Below are 17959 nucleotides of genomic sequence, written 5' to 3'. Positions count from 1 at the left end.
CCTAAGATTGTTGTGAAGATTTTCTCTTGCTTCATTTTTTTTAAAGATACACATTCTTTGTTCTATTTATACCTAAAGTACTTCCAAATTCTATAAGCCATGATGCGGCATATTTTGCATTTTCGTGTCTACTGCATGAAAGGTTTACATCAGCTATAGACACATGAAGAAGGGAGTAGGTTTGCATGCTCTTCATTTATAAAATCTGCCATTGACCTGTGAGTGATTTAGGGGCGATGCTCTCTAAATGCAAGTGCATTGGACAAATGGGTATTCTAGCTCTATGATGTCACTATTCACATTAAATTAAAGAAAAGATCTTCCAACTTTCTTCTCATTCCATTTCCTCACCCCATTCAGTTAGAAATTATCTCAAATGAAAATTGGCCAAAGGATAAGAATTGATGTAGTAAGATTTTGACAGCAGAGATGATTAAGAGATTGGAGCTTCTTCCCATTTTATTGCACAATTTCTGTCTGAGAGATGTCCCTGAGGCCATTTTCTATTGGTTCTACTCTGATATTTTCATGTGCTGCCTAAGATGTTTATCCTGAGGTTAATTTTGTGTGGATAATGCTAACAGTCAATTTTTGAGTTTTAGAGCTGGCTCATTAATATCCATGCTGTTCAGTGTTTCAAAATATGTACTGATAAGCTTTCATTTTTGACTTCCTGTTACAATATAAATCACTTGATATAAAGAACTGGATTCTGGTTTATTCATTGCTCTCATGACAGTTGTTATAAAATTTTTGCATCTGGATTAGAAGACAATTCTGGCTTCCATTAAGAGAAAGAGAAAAGTATGATTAAATTCCCTTCAAGCAAAGAAAAGTGATTTTTACCCAGATAATATCTGATTATGGCATGAGGAAGGATAATCTATTAAAAACGGAAGGTAGAAAACTGGGAATTGGAGTGGAAGGATGGGGAAAAGTTTTTGCTTTATTAATACAAAATACCAAATTTGGAGATTAGGAAAAAGTACTACATAAAGAATATTTTTAAGATTTTAAAAGAAGTGATTTTTTTTTTTTTGGTGGTACTTGTTTATGAACTCAGGGCTTACACCTCGAGCCACTCCACCAGCCCTTTTTTTGTGATATCAAGTCTTGTGAGCTAGTTGCCTGGGCTGGCCTTGAACTGGGATCCTTCTGATCTCTGCTTCCTGAGTACATAGGATTACAAGCCTGAGCCACAGGTGCCCGGCTAAAAATTTTGATTAAGAAAAATCATTACATTCATTTTTCATGATCACCTGATCTCAAGAATCATCAACATCAAATGGCCTTAAAATATATTAAATGCATTGATCCACATAAGAATGAGCAGAAATTGTAGATAATTTTTTCTTTAAAATAAAGCTATAGCTGAGTAGAGAGGCACTCTCAATCTGAGCAGTTTAAAAAGAAATTGAAAGCATTAAGTCAACTCCCAAGGCACTTATAAGATACGCTGAGCACCTGAGGGACAAAATTGAGTAAGTGATGGGCCTTCATCCAATAGATGATGTGTTGAGCATCACAAGTGCAAAGTTATAGTATTTCTTTTTAATTCATATGGACACAGAGTTAGTGCTAGGTAAGTGTATTTCAAGTCAGCTAAGAGTTAGATAAATAGCATTAATTATTACAGATAGAATTTTTAATACTTAATATATGAAAAGAGATTTTTAAAATATGTTGATTCATGCAAATGGAGGCAAGGGATGCCAAGAACACTTTTGATGACAAAAATCCTTTTTCCTGAGGAACTATGTTCTTTCAGAAATTGCCAATGAAGAGTTGCCAAGGGACAACCTGATTCAGTTAGCTCGGGTGGCCAGAACTGGTTTAATACTATTGAGCACCCTGTCAATACTCAGGCACATTGTGCTAGGTCATATATGCTTACATCGTTGTCATATGTGCTCTCATTTAATTGTTATCATAATTCTCATCCTCCATATGAGTGGAATGTAAGCACACTTAGAAGGGAAACCACTTCTCTGAAACCAACGAGCCTGGACTCAATTCAACTTGCTTCTATCAACTTATCACCTCTACCCCTTTCCACAGTGACACTCTCAGCTACCTATAGGATTTAGGCCATTAGTGCCAGCAATTTCTCTAAACGGCTTAAGAATGAACAACATGCTACTGCAAGTATATGATACCAGTGATTAGAGATGAACACAAATTGAGAAGTTAGTTGACAAGTCTGTTTTTGTGTTATCAGGTAGGCTTCATCATATTCACCACCAAACACAGTGTCTTGGAAACTAGAAAATAGGGTATCTGCACCCGAATGAACAAATTTGATCACATCAAATACTTCTTTGGTTATGACCCAGGAGAAAAAGGAATTCAGTCAAAAATCACTTTATATATAAACTCAGGTTAGAAATTTATATATTATATGTATAATATACTTACTTGAAGAATATGAGAATGAAGACATGACAGTTCTGTGAAAGGAAAAAGTAATGTTATTCCTTACATAGTGAAGTAAATATAAGAGAAAACTCATTCTGCCATTTTTCATGAAAGAAAATTCATCCATGAGAAGAAATTTTAGGATAATCAAAGAAAATAAAAGAAATTGACCCAGGAAGCCTTGAGCAATGTGTATATTTATATATCTTTATTACTTGAAAGAGAACAAACTTTGTTAAACTTTAAATGTACATATATTACAACTAAGTCATTACTTATTGTAAAACTCTACGAATTTCAGGTTTAAAGCAAGACAAATCATGTTTAAAACTATCCTATATGAAGCTCATTCTATTATAAAATAAATTTTCTCCTGAAGAACAAAATCAAAGGCATTGACGATTAATTTTCCTTGAGAATTTAGTGTAATTTGGCTCTTTGAAGAGTCAAATTACTTTACTTCATCTTGATTCCTTTTCCATCCTTTATACTTCCATTGACTTCCATTTTTCTTTATGTCTCTTTTTTAGTTCTAGCATAAAATTGCAACATTTGGTTCTCAATTATTCTGTCTCCTAACAGAACACTTGTGCAGCCCTACTCTATTCCTAGAAAGAGCAAAGAAGTGAGATGACTAAAAGCAATTCTTTGTCTGTATCCTACTTTACTTCCACTCCTCCAAGCCAGTGGAACACAGATAAGTGGCTGACTGCAGAGCAGTCTTAAAATCCTGCTGGGCAGTAGACCAATCATAAAAAATGATTCCATTAGAAAACACCCTTCCTTCCATTGATTGTAACTAAAGTATTCTGGTAAGGAAACGGGTTTTTAAAGATGTACTGTATGTGCCAATTAAGATAAAATTAAAAGTTTTTTCCTTGTATTTAGAATGAAAGCCATAAATACAAATTAAAAAGTTTATAATTGCTCAAGGTAATCCAGCAGATTAGTAGCAAAGTCCTGGGCAAAACTTTCTTTTGAATATAGTAAGTTCAACCCTCTTTTCACTTAAATGGCACCTTGTGGTTTGAGCAAATCTGTAATTCAATTTTGGTACCTATGTTGTATTGTTATGTCATAAATAGGTGACTTGCCCTGTCATATAAAAGATTTCTTAGATATTTACTTCATTCATTTTTCTATATTTTATTATATCCTTATGTTGTGAACCTTTCATCCATACTGACACATTCAGTGCTGAAGGTAATGAATAGAAGATTTTGCTTCCAAAACCAAACTTCTAAGAAAGTTTAGTCTTAATTTGATTCTCTTGCCTGTGTTAGGAAGTGGACAAGTTTCATATTATGGTGACCTTTACACTGCTTAAAACAGATGGAATTTTTTTTGTTTGCAACAAATATCAACAAATTTGTTTACTCCCACATTCAGCTTTGAAACATCCTCCTTCCTATGGGTCCCCTGAGAATTCTGAAATAGGAAAAAAAAAAACAAAGTATTGTAGAAGGAAAATGAAAAGTATGCTCAGAAAAAAAAAAAAACATAAAGGAACCAAATCAACTGGAGCTCACCTTTTCCACATGGTCCATTTGAACATGAGTTGTGGTACCTATTTGATCATTAGTATACTCCCTGTAATCATACTGAACACCAAATATTTTGGCTTTTCCTACCTCGCTGAATTAGTGCTATGACTTGGCTTTATTTTCAAATCCAGTATTTCTTGCTCCAACACTTTGTGCACAATTAATCTTCATTATACTCCCTCAAGTGCCTGGCTTCTGCCTTATAAAGGCAATGCTTAGCCTCAAAATCTCTGTTCTTTGAAACTCATCTTCAAATAGCTGTGCTTACGTCATGCATCAAAATGAAAGAACAACACTCCCAACTGGACAGAGAAATGTTCTAATACTTTGCTTCATAACATATTGATATCACTTTATATTCTAACATTAAATCCTTGGAAATGTAAGGTTTGAGTCAAAAATGGCCATTTAGAGATGTAAAGTAGAAAATTGTATTTTTGTCCCTGGATGTTGCAAACATGAATAAGGTACTGAAGGATTTTGTTTTGAAAAATTTATACTAATTCTAATTTTGAAACATGTACCATATTTTTTAGCAATATTTTAAAATAATTTATTTGCCTTCTATAAAATTCTGATTTATTCACATTTTTTGCTAAACTTAGCTAAGAACTCCCAAAAAAGCTGTGAACAAAGCAATGGGTCATATATAAATTTGGAAACTTATATTATCCAAAAAGCAAAATATTTTTATTTCCTTAGCACTGTTGACAGAGTTTAAGGTTAGAGAATACTACTTTATCATTGGTGGTGCTAGGATTTGAGCTCAGGGCTTCGTGTTTGCCAGGCAAGCTTCTGCTCGAACCACACCTCCAGCCCATGACAATCTCAATTTAAAAACTAACACTTCTCTAATCACTTGAAAGGGTTTGTTGATTGCACGTTTTATATTCTTGTAAGGTTTTACATATTTTTAGTCCTCTCATAAAATGCAAGCCCTTCTGATATAATAGCTCGTACAATGTATGTTTTACCCATAGATATTGTCCACCTTAATTTCTACATGACTAGCCAACATTTTTCATATAGTTCACCACTTTGAACTGTAAAGAAATATGCTCGATATAAGCCATTTTGATTTCAAATAAGATAGTACAATAGTTCTATGGACTAATGATTTTGCTCATTATATTTCATGAAGTATTTTCAAATGGATTATGCAATTTATTGCTTACAAAAACTTATTTGAGGGCTTATTAGTTAGACTTAGCATAGACATGACAAACAACTTAAGGGAAGAATTATTTATTTTGGCACATGGTTTCAGAGGGTTCAGTCTACGTTTGCTAGGTTCTGTGTTTCTGGACCTATAGTGAGGAAGTACTTCATGGTGAGCCAGAGACTATTCATCTTTTTGTGCACTGGAAATAGAGAGCAGCTTACATTATACTGGACAGCAAGCAGAAGAATGGAACTGTAATAAGAAGGGAAGGGCAAGATATAGCCTATATGGACACTCCCTCATTGACCTACTTCCTCCATCCTAGCCCCATTTTACAACTGCCACCACCTCCCTATAGTGTATTGTTATCTTGAATCCCTCAATGAGTTAAACCACTCATTGGGTCATTGTTCTCATGATCTAATTATTTCTGGAAACCTCCTCACAGATATATCCAAATGCACTCTTTACTAATCCTCTAGGCATTGTTTAATCGAGTTGAAAATCAAGATTAACCATCACAGTTTAGTGTTCACCATTATTATCGGTAAAGATAGAGTTTTAAGAATGTTAGTACCTTGCTATGCTCAGAATAAGTTTAGATTCCAGCTCTGGTATTTTTACAGTTTAGTATTAAAGGCTGAAGTTAATCTTTGGTAGCTTGTCCTCTGTGAATCATAATATTTGCAGTAAATCCCCAAGTTTCAAACTACAGTGACTTTGTGTAAACTCAAATCTTTTGAAGTCTTCTTATTTTAACCTTCATCTGAGTATATTTTTCTTGAAAAGGCCTAGTTCAATAAGCACTGGCTGTGTTCTACATATGCCAGAAACTGTGCTAGGCATAATGATTCATGTCAGTTTTCAAATGTTAGATAATCTATATCAGAATCATCTGGGAATTGAAAATAATACATTCTGTTTGGGAAATTACAATTCTTGGTTACAGCATGTATATATGTAAAGGAACTAGTTCCCAATTATCTAATCAAGAGGTGAAGAGATGAAAATTAAAATAAATAAAACTACATTTTAAAATTATTTTTATTATAAAAGGATATTACTGGAATTTTTTTTAAAGCCGAGGCTGTAAACACTGTGGAAAAGTATAATGTGAGATTTATGAAAGAATGGAGGGGAGTTGTGATTAAATAGTACAGTTTATTTATATTTCTTATTTGTAATAAGGTAGTAAGCAACTTCCTGCCCAAAAAGATTAATTAGAATTTAGTAAAATAAATAAGATAATATGTCTCAAGTACTTAAATCAGAAAAGACATTTATATTAATTTGATAGACTGTCATAGCTAAGTTTTTCTGAGTATCTTAAAGAAGAAATTAATTTTCTCACCACAGTTCTGGAGGCTAGAAGTTTAAGAACAAGGTTCCAGCAGGGTTGGTGTCCTGTGCAACCTCTTTCCTTGGCTTCCAGATGACCTCACTTTTGCTGCATTGTCATGTGTCAGACCCCTTCCATGTATAGCCACTTTTGGCATCTCTTGTGTGTCCAAATTTCTCTTTTGACAAAGGCAGCTATCAGCTTTGATTAGGGCCCATCCCAAGGGTCTCATTTTACCTTATTTAATTATTTAAAGCCCCCATCTCCAAAAATATTTTCATATTGCCTTCTGGGGTAAGAGACTAAGCATATAAACTTGGGGAGGACACAATACAACCCATAGCAGTATTCAGTAAGTTTTAGTTGTTCAGCATTTTGTCCTATTCCCTGTTTTCCCCTTTGCCTAGGTTATTAGCTCCATTTGCTCCTGAGACAGGTTATTTGTTCCAGAAAATCTCATAACTTAAAAGCTCGTTAATGAGAATTGTTTTGTGCATTGGTGCTTCTAGGTAAACATTTGCATAACAGGGAAGGACTGAGGGTTGACACCATTCCCTTAAAGTGTGAGGATAGGGATTTCAGGCATGTAGCTCCACTAACAATGGAGAACTATGCAGAGCTGGTGTTTTTTGTTGCTTTTTTGTTGTTGTTGTTACTAGGGTTTGAACTCAGGACTTCATGCTTCCTAGGCAGGCACTCTACCACTTGAGCCACTCCACCAGCAGAGCTGGTGTTTTGATGCTCTTCACATCCATTACGTGGACAACTGTTTGAACTGTTCTTAGGTTTGGATCTACATAATCTGTGTGACTTCATGAGAGTCTCCTTTGTTGACTTACATGTATCCTAGAACATAGAACAATAAATAACATTTTAATCTGACATTTTAAAATTGCATCAGTTTTTTCATGTGGAGAAAAAGCTTATGCTCTATAATTTGTGTGTCCTCCTTTATGTATAGGTTTCAAATTTTTTAAACATATGTCTCTGCCTCTTTTCCTTGTTGTCAACTTTAGTGATAAAAAGAATTTTTCTCACCCATTTTTAAACTTCTCAATGAGAATTCTATTATGAAAAAAATTCAGGAAATATTAATGTATTATTTCATTTTCATCTCAACATTCTTTAGGATTGTACATTACATTTCCTGTTAAATTGGTATGAAGTTTCCATAACTAGGCTAACTCAGACCATTTAACCCTTGTAAACCATTTGCAAGACATTTCTAAAACACATTTCTAGAACTACAATATAAATATACCTGTAAACTTAGCAATCATTCTTTAGAAATGTCTATGGAAAGTGCTACATATTTTCTTCATTTTCTGTTTTGAAAAATGAGTTAAACTAATCTCCTCTGTACAGTTTTAAGTCATATTTTCATTTAATTCCAAGGACTTTTCAATTAAAATCTTATGAAGGAAAATGGCTTTATACTTTTAAGTTTACCAAAAAGAATTAATGAAAATTTTAAAAGCCAGCATAGGTCTTATCAATAACTTTTGTAAATTAGTAGTTATGAAAGCTAAAGCTTCTACCAAATCACCGTTTGCTCCTGTTTTGACCCAATATGTTGACATTTTTAGGGATGAAGAACCAGGAGGCCAGTTAGTTACAGATAAGTTCCATATTGACTGGGATTCCGTCCTTGTGGACACAGATAATGTCATTGTTGCAAGATTTGATGGCAGAGGAAGTGGATTCCAGGGCCTGAAAATTTTACAGGAGATTCATCGAAGGTTAGGTTCAGTAGAAGTAAAGGACCAAATAGCAGCTGTAAAGTAAGTGGGTGCAAATTTTTGTATTGTTTTTCTGTAACGACTGAATCTAGGTGGATGGCTTATACTACTGATTTAGAGGTTTCTAGTTTAGCAATTTGGGAATTATCTAAATTAAGGTTATAGCTTTATCATATTTTTTAAAGTACCTATCACCCATTGTGGCATAACAAAAGAATGACCATCTGGAATTTTAAGATTTAGTTTGAATTTATGAAAATGGGTGAGAGATTATACCACTATCACTATCTCAATCATATGTAATAATTTATAGTTTCTACTATTTCCACAGTTAAACCCAATTCTTTTAAGTCTCACAGTTACTGTTTATCATACTGGCATGAAAAGTGAACTATGAGATCTCATAGATTCTTTACAACAGTATACAAATCAGCTAAGCTACTGTTAAGATATAAATGTTAACCCAATAGGGCTGGAATGCAATAGAAGATTCTGTATTTATAGCAATGTCCCAGGTGATACAAACTTCTGGACCATACATTGAGTAGAAAGGTTCTGTAATATATAACCCTTCCACATGAAGAGAGCTACTTAATAAGTCAGTTCCAATGCTTGTGTGTGTGTGTGTGTGTGTGTGTACCAAGTATAAATTTGTGTGTACATTTGACTCAAAAGGTATAACTGTGTTTTTATATTTTTCATTACAGATATTTACTGAAACAGCGGTACATTGACTCCAAAAGATTAAGCATTTTTGGAAAGGTAAATAATAGAAATACTTTATCTGCCTATGTATCCACACATACATATATGTATTGTGTATATATTTGCATATATATGTAGAATTATATTCTTCATTATATGTTAATGTTCTGCTTTATAGTTTAAAAGAATTAGTATAACTAATATTGCATACATTCGGTCATTTAGTCATTTGCCAACCATTTATGGAGCATTTTATTATTACCTGGTGTCAGAAACAGAGCATCAACAAGGGAGAAAAAAGGCACTATTTTTATAAAACTTATCTTCTGGAAAAGGAAAGCAGATAGGAAAAAATAAATGAAAAATATACTCCATATAGTAGAGAGTCATAATGAAACATTAAAAAAATGATGGATAAAGGGCTAGTACTATAGGAGCACCTAATGATAATAGATTGAATGATCAAGAAAGAAACCTTAAATGAGGGGATGTTTAAGCCAATCCATAAATGAGAAAAGTAAGTTCATCATCCGAAGCCTGCACATTGTCCATAGAATAGCACTTCCTTAAAAAAAGAGGGGCTTACAAACTGAAAGATAGCTTGCATGCATAATTGTGGCTTCTGTGCTTTCTGAAAGATGCTCACTTCTCCTGCAATAACTGTTATGCGAACACCAACATAACATTAACAGTAGGAAAGTAGACCTCATATATAGATTTGTGGAGTACCTAGTTTATGCACATCACTGGGCAACATGCTATCAGAATACCATGATGAAAGGAAGGAGACTTTGAATTATATTAGAGACACTTAGTGTTCATGGGTATAAATGTGCATTTTCTACTTTTCATATGTGAATCTAGAGATCTATGACATGATAATTTTTACTGAAGCATAAACTAGTAGTAGACTGACAGGTAGATACTTTAAAAAATGCTTAACATATGAGAAAAATAAGTATCAGCACAAATCATCACCATTATTCCCCCAATATCAAACTGTGGTAGTGTTTTTATTCTATTTTGGTTGTCAGTGATACACAATGGATCAATAAATGCTTTTTGTCCAATATTCCCCAAACAAGTAAAAAAAAAAAATGAAAGCCCATCAGAAATGGTAAACATGTTAATGAAAATATCTAAGAAAATAATCATTCAAAAATGGAAACTCTACATAGATTAAAAAAGGCATATATTGTAATCCTGTTACATTCTGCAGCATTGATGAACCTTAGGACTTTGTGTTAAGTGAAATGCACCAGGTAAGATCGAGAAATGTCACATGGTTCTACTTATGTAATATATCCACAATAGTCAAGCTCATGGGGACAGAATATGGAATTTTTTGGGGGGAAAAGTCCAATTATACAATGGATACACAGTTTCAGATTTGCAGGATGAAATAGCTCTGAAGATCTACTTAACAGATATATATATATATATATATATATATATATACCTGTTTGTATTTATTTATATATATATTTATATATATATATAAATAATTATACTTGCAACTTCTGAACTGTCCACTTAAAAACAGTTAAGATTAAGCTTTATATTTTGTGTTTTTGTCACATGCAGTGGAGAGCATTTTTTCTTACTGATGGTCCTGATATATGAAATAATTTACAAAGAATTGGGGGTTTATATATTTCAGGACTCTACTTTATACACATAAATAAGCATAAAGGACCAAAAGAATTCTATAAACATTTATGAAAATTAAAAGAATATTCAAAAGTTCGTAAAATATCTCATGTAAAAAATAGAGCATGAACTACATAGTAAAAACCCATCAGGAGGTAGGAGACAGAAAAGTCCCCTGAAAATATAATGTCAGTAAAGATTTTATGTCTGGAGAACATTAAAAAAAGTAAGTAACTATAATTAAATTCACATTTGGGAATAATGGAAGACAATTTGGTACAGGCTTTAGAAGGCCTTCCACATCAGCTAAAGAATTTAGTTTTTAACCAGAAAACCTGAAAGAATTAAGCTTTGAGTTCCAGATATAAAAATTTACAATTTGGTATTTCATCCTCAACTGGTATGCGGGGAATCGTGGTCATCCTGGCAAGTGACTGGAAATCTGAACATGAAGCCTGACATAGGACATAAAAAATTTTATTTAAGTGGAAGAAATATTCCATTTCAACTAAACAATTATGTACTTTTGTGACTGAATTATAAATTATAAGCATGTAAAGGAACATAATTTACATTAAAACTTACTAAACCTTGAATTTTTTTCTTGGATAATACTTGTTTTATTTCAGTTCCTAAGTGAGTTATATTAAATGAATAAAATTGGTTCAGGAGTAATATGCTTGCTTTTTCTATGGACTGGAAAATCTGCTTTAAATTTTGAATTAGATTGTAACACCATTGGGTTATATTTTTGTTGAAAATATTTCAGTTGATATTTAATTTTATTTATTCACTAAAGGACTATCAAGATTGTCCTATTTCTTCTGCAGTTACTTTTAGCACTTTCAAAAGGATGATTTTTCCATGTTATATAACTTTTCAAAAGTATTTGCAAAGAGTACTACATAACATCCTCTGACATGTTTAATCACTTTACTAGTGGTAGTCATGATCCATTTTCATTCCCAGCATGGCTTGGGGAACTTCTGCTTTTGCTAGAGCACTCTGCTCTTGGAGGTTCTCTCTCTATTGTTCTTCTCTCCCTTCTTGTCTCCTCTCCAAACTTCCATCCCTCCCTGGTTTTCAATGAGCCATATTTTTCTGGCTTAATTGTTCTTCTCTACTTTTCTTTGTTTCTCTATTTCACTAATTTCTACACTTGTCATTACTGATTCTACCTTTTACAATGTTTTCTTCAATTATTGAGTTGAATGTCTAAATTATTTCTTTTAGCATTCTTCATTTCGAATATAAGCATTTGTGACACAGCATCCCTTTGAGGAACTCCCTGAGTTGCTTTCTACTAGTACTGTTATTAAAATTCAGTATTTCTAAATTTCCAGGAAGTCTATTTCCTCTGAATTATTTGTATCATTTTGTACTAAATTCAGAGTGAAGACTTTTGATAACCTTCTGCTATTGAGCTTGGTTATAACTGAATTGTGATCAGATAATAGATCTGAGTGACAGAAATCCTTGGAAACATGAGTTGCTTACTTATGACTCTTCATTGGCTTCTTTTTTTTTTTATCATTCTTACATTTATTCACATGTATGTACAATGTTTGGGTCAACTGCCCCTCACCCCGGCAGCTTCTGGGCAGAACCTGTTCCAACCTCTTTTTCTCCAATTTTGTTGAAGAGAAGACATAAGAGATGATGAGAAAGACATAGTGTTTTTGCAAGTTTGAGATAAAGGAATCTCTCTATAGAGCTATCTTTATCCCATGATGAACTTGATTAGTGGTTTATTTTGTTGCAAAAGGTATGTTAAAATACCCACTAAGATGGTGTACTCCTCAATCACTCCTTATTATGTTAATTTTTGAAATGTAGTTTAAAGTCTATTATTCATTTCCTAGAAGTTCTGAATTATTCTAATTACTTGGAAAATTAAATTATTATTATTTGGGCTAACCCAGTTTATCTTTTTCATTAAAAAGGATGGTTTTATAATACTAAAATTATAATCACCTGCCTAACACGTATGATAACCTGGAGTTCAATCCTCAACATAACAAAAAAAAAAAATCACCAGAATTCTTTTTATTAGTTCATGCTATCAGTCGTTATATTTTATAATTTTCAAACTATATCTTCATGATTTATGTATAATAAAAAAGGCCGAGATGAGTATATTTTCTTTCTGACAATTTCTACATTTTAACTAAAGATTATATTTATTTATACTTATATAAATTACAGATTCATTTAAATGTTACCATTTCATTATATATGCCTATTCTTCCTTTTTCCAGTTTTCTTTCATTTATTTGGATAGATTATATTATTTTTCTCTTTTATTCCTTTTCCAAATATACATTTTTGGGTTTCCTTATTTGTGTTGCTGAGCAGCGTTTCATTTTATGCCTATAAATAAGTTTTATCCACTCACCTCACAATGTCCAATCATGAACTTTTGTGATGTACTAGATGAACATTTGTGTTGTTTTTAGTTTTTCATCTATAAATAAAGTTAGTATAAATATTTGAGTACAAGTTTTTGTATAGACATATATTTTCATTTTTCTTTGATGAATATCTAGGAGTAGAATTGTTTGGACATGTGGTAAAGTCTGTGTTTATTCTTTTAAGAAATTGCTAAATTCTTTTCCAAAGAGTATATAATTTTTTTACCAATAGCAACACAGATGTGTCCCAGGTGTTCTGTGTCCTCACTAATACCTCATATTTTCAGTCTTGTTTAATTTAAATCATTCTAATGTATAAGAAGTTTTCATTTTGTTTTAATTTACAGTTCACTGATAACTAATAGTATTCAGCATCTTTTTTTGTGTTTTTGTCATTCATATATTTTAGCACAAATGGTGTATTGGCCACTCAGATCATAGAACACACACTTTCATGCTAAGGTTTACTAACACATATGTTCTGCATGTTCTAAATGACCAACTTATATCCTCCAATTACATTTTTATTGAAATGCATTTGTAAAATTTATAAAATATAACCTATACCTTTAAGCCAGATAATAGGAGTTTTCCTATCTTTTTCTACTTTTGTTTCATTAGGTACATAACATTTCTTTATAAATTTTAGAATTACATGTTATAAATTTCTAAAAAAAATAGATATCAGAGATTTTTAAGTGAATTGTACTGAATCTATAAAAAATCTAGTTAGAACTGATGAACACAATGTTGACTCATATGTTTAAAAGATATTTCCCTGTACAGATTTTTCTAAATGTACATATGTATGAATATGTTTTTATTAATTCATGATAGAGTTTTTTGGGGTTTATGAATCTATTTTTCTATCTTACATCAACTTTGGAAAATTATCATTAATTTTCTATTAGAATATAACCATAACTTTCCACCCTCCTTAAAATCTCATTAGAATGTGTTAAGATATCATTTTAACATTCTTTCTTTATAAACATTTCCCTGTGTTGCATCTCTTTGTATTTCTGCAGTCAGTCCTGTATCATCCTTGCATCTTTACTCTAGTCCAGTGGGTTCTTGGACCTGCCATCTTCAACCTTTCCTTTTCCTATCACTTGAGCAAAACCTTTCTGGTTGACTCCACAGTAATGACTTTGAGGTTTGTATTATTATATTTCCAAAAGAAAATAATGTCTGTCTATCAGGCTTAGCCCACCCTTAATTGAGTTCCTTGATGAATTTGAGTATGACTTCAATCTAGGTTGTCAGCCATCTTGCATTTGCTAATGATAGTAGTCATGCTTTTCTTTTTGAAAGAGTTTTAGATATATTTGCATGTATTTATTAAGTATACATATTTTTTCTTTTTTTCTTTTTTTATTGTTGTGCTTGGTGGGAGTAAATTGTGGCATTTACAAAAATTCTTAAAACTTCTTAAAATATATCAAATATATTGTACTTGAATTCACTCCCACCCCATTCACCTTCATTGTCCTCTTCCCCCATTCCTGGAATAGTTTCAACAGGTGTCATTTTTAATTTACATACATGTAAACACAGTATTAGTATTATATACACCCTCATTCACCATTTCCCCAACTCCTCCCCCTCCCACCGGTACCAACTCCCACAAGCAGAACCTGTTCTGCAGTCTTGGGTACATCAATGGTATTCACCTTCTTAACTTCCTTCTTTACCCTCCCTCTCTCATATGTGACCTCCTTTAGTATGATAGGGAGGGGCAACATCCAAGAATACAGTCTTTATGCTTTGTCTACTTCTTAAGTTTCCATCTTTTTCTTTGCATTTGGTCTTTGTGGACTCCATTCCTTTGTGTCAGTGCTATACTGCATATAAAATCATTTTTAATTGTTTGGACATATATATTTATTATAATATAACTTTATATATGACTATGTAAATATAAAAATATGTACAATATATGTATATATTATTTTATTATAATTTTAACATTTGAAAGTAGGTTTTTAAGAGATATTTAGTTCTCACTTCTGTTGCTCTGTTACAAGGTAATTAGAAATTCCTACATGAACTTATTTTTTGTTTATCAACAATTTTATGATTATCTTTTTGAATGATCAATTAATATATGCATGAATGTTATTTATGTTGACCTCTGATGAAAATGAACATAAGCGTTTATCTTCTTTTTAACATTTTGTGATTTCAGTTGTTTGAAAATATTTCCTTAGCTAATTGTCTTCTGATGTTGGGTATAGTTAATCAAAAAAACTGAAGTTTTAGATCTTTTATTTGGCATTGACTTTTCTAATCCTTTCTTTGGTGATTTAATTTTAATTTTATTCTAGGGAATAAAATGAGACATCTTTTTTTTTTTTTTTTTTTTGGTGTACTAGGAATTGAACTCAAGGTCTTGTGCTTTCTAGGCAAGTGCTCTACCACTTGAACCACACTCCAGTCCTTCTTCTTAGTTTGTTTTTCAGATAGGATCTCTTGCTCAATTTTCTTGGGTGGCCTCTAATCACACAATAATCTTGTTTCCATCTCTGGTGTAGTTGGGATTACAGGTATGGGCCACCATGCCAGACCTCAGATGTCTCACTCTTATCAAAAGAATTCGTTTTCCAGTACCAATCTGCTTTGGGTAAGGAAGAGACACAAAGAAAGCATTTGTAGTACGAGGTGCAAATTTGCTTAGTTTCTAGTTGCTAGTCAGTTTTCCATCTCAACTGATCAGCTGAACAATATCTAGTACTTTAATTCATAACATCTAAATATTAAATTCTCAGATATCCTTGGGTTTATTTCTGTTGTAATCCACCTGCCTGCTCTTATGACTAATCTTTTAATTATAACATGATTCACAGTAACGCATTTTAATATTTTAAATTAATTTTTCACTCTTTATTTTTCTTATTCTCTTGTCAACCCAAGTTGTCATCCCTCTGTGTTTGCTGCAATTTTTAAATTAAAATTTTATTAAACATTTTTTCTAATAATTTATGTGGAGGAAAATTAAAATGTCCCACTAGTATTTTATACTTTTCTTTATACAGGTCAACTTTCTTTTTTGAAATGTTTATTTCTAGATATTGCTTGTTAATTTTCCTATGAATAGTCTCTTTCTGTGTGTTATTTTCTGACTCATTTGTTAGAATGGAGTTTTTAATAATAGCATATTTAGTTTTTAACTGGCTATGTTCATGACTCAATATTTGTTAGTATGACATTTTATTGTAAATTTTGAACCATTTTAATTCAACTAATTATCTTCAGGACCTAACCTAAGTCCCTATAATACACAAATTTTTGGAATTTTCATTCTTTTAAACTACTATATATAATTCTTAAAGGTAAGAAAACTCTTGGAAGCAAAAATTTTCAGGAACTATTTTCATTTAAAATAAAATAATAGAATGAATTGTACCTAATTGGGAAAAAGAAGATAATCCTATAAATGTCATCCCTAGAATTGACATTACCATGATTTCTGAGTCAGTATTAATGGAGAATAATAGCTGTCTCAAACTAGCAAAAATGCCGTGTTTCTTTTTTTCCATTTTATGTTTTTTCTTCTACAAAATAGGAGAACAGGAGGGTAGAACAAGTTCTGCCCAGGTGTGTGTGTTGCAAGGGTGATCTGCACTGGTGGAAGGGGGGAGGTGGAGGGAAAAGGGGGTGGTAGGATGAATATGGTGCAAACAATGTATACACAAGTATGTAAATGTAAAAATGATACCTGTTGAAACTGTTCCAAAAATGGGGGTGGGGATAAAAGAGAGCACTGGGTTTGATACATCATAAGAACCTTTGCAATGTTACAATGTAATCACACCCAGCACAACAATAAAAAATAAAATAAATCTCTAAAAGAAACTGTAAAAAATACAAAATTAAAAAATTTTAAAAATTCACTCAACAAACAGTTATTGTAGAATATGTTCCTAGCATTTTTAGAGAAGCTCAATGTACACAAATTGCAAAAACGAAAAACAAGTCCTTTCTTTATTGAATTCACAGTTTAGCATGGAGGGTAGATAGAAAATAAACAAGTGACAACTACTATATATGTGTGTGTGTATGTATATATATATATATATATATATATATAATAGGCTAGTAATTGAGCTGAGAGGCATAAAGGCAGCCCAGGATTAGAGATGAGAAAGCAAATTTAAATCTGAGTTTAGGAAAGCTTCTTAGTGGGAGATCGTAGAAGATATAACAATGTTAGGATGCACATCTGGGGAAGATAAACAAGCTTAAAGATATGAATGAATATTTGAGGTTTTAAAACCTTTCTGTGGGGATAATCATTTGTCGTTTGCACTTTTGTATCTTTTAAATTCAGAGAGGCCTTCTCAGAATATAAAACCCACTGAAGCTATTTCTTAGGTCTCCCCCAGGATTTTAATTTATGTAATATATATATATATATATATATATATATATATATATATATATATATATATATATATTTAAGGCTGGGGATATAAGAATTGTGAAAAAGTATAAGAATACTATTAAGAAAAACAGAAGATTAAATACAAAATAATATAATGAAATAAAAATGTATTAATCCTATCCTGTTAGAGAATTTTTTCAAGCGATTTCCTTGTGTGCTATAAGTGAGATAGTTCAGAACAAATCAGAAGGATCTAAGTTTATAGGAAGAGCATCCCTTCCCCATTTTTCTTTCAGTTTTGCCAATGTACTTTCTTTTAAAAAACTATGTTCATCATTCAGTGATTATCTCAGAACATGTGGCAATATAAACTTAAGTCCTGAGTGAAATAGCATTTGCAGACCACACTCTCTGTTCTTCCAACTCTTGCTGTCTTTTGCATTTGGTTTCTTAAACTATTTTTTTTAACAAAAACCTAAGGGATCATTTCTACATTGTAGGCCTATTAAGTGAAAAATTTAAAATAATAGTAAATTCATTAATATTTTATGAATAAGGCTAAAACATTAGGCAAACAGAAATTTCAAAACAATTGTAATGAATGGAGAAA

The 17959-nt window shown here is 32.0% G+C and overlaps 1 protein-coding gene across 4 annotated transcripts in view; it reads left to right on the top strand.

Moving 5' to 3' along the window:
- Dpp10 (dipeptidyl peptidase like 10) overlaps nt 1-17959 on the top strand; it is a 1373287-nt gene that overhangs the window by 1341674 nt on the left and 13654 nt on the right. For all 4 annotated transcript variants that reach the window (XM_074070578.1, XM_074070577.1, XM_074070579.1 and 1 more), the window contains exons 20-21: nt 8047-8241; nt 8907-8961. In XM_074070578.1, the coding sequence (XP_073926679.1) occupies nt 8047-8241; nt 8907-8961 (250 nt within the window). The remainder of the gene's footprint in view (nt 1-8046; nt 8242-8906; nt 8962-17959) is intronic.

Source organism: Castor canadensis, chromosome 4, assembly GCF_047511655.1.
Source record: "Castor canadensis chromosome 4, mCasCan1.hap1v2, whole genome shotgun sequence".
In the NCBI taxonomy this organism is placed as follows: Eukaryota; Metazoa; Chordata; class Mammalia; order Rodentia; family Castoridae; genus Castor; species Castor canadensis.
This window is presented reverse-complemented; position numbering and strand designations above follow the sequence as displayed.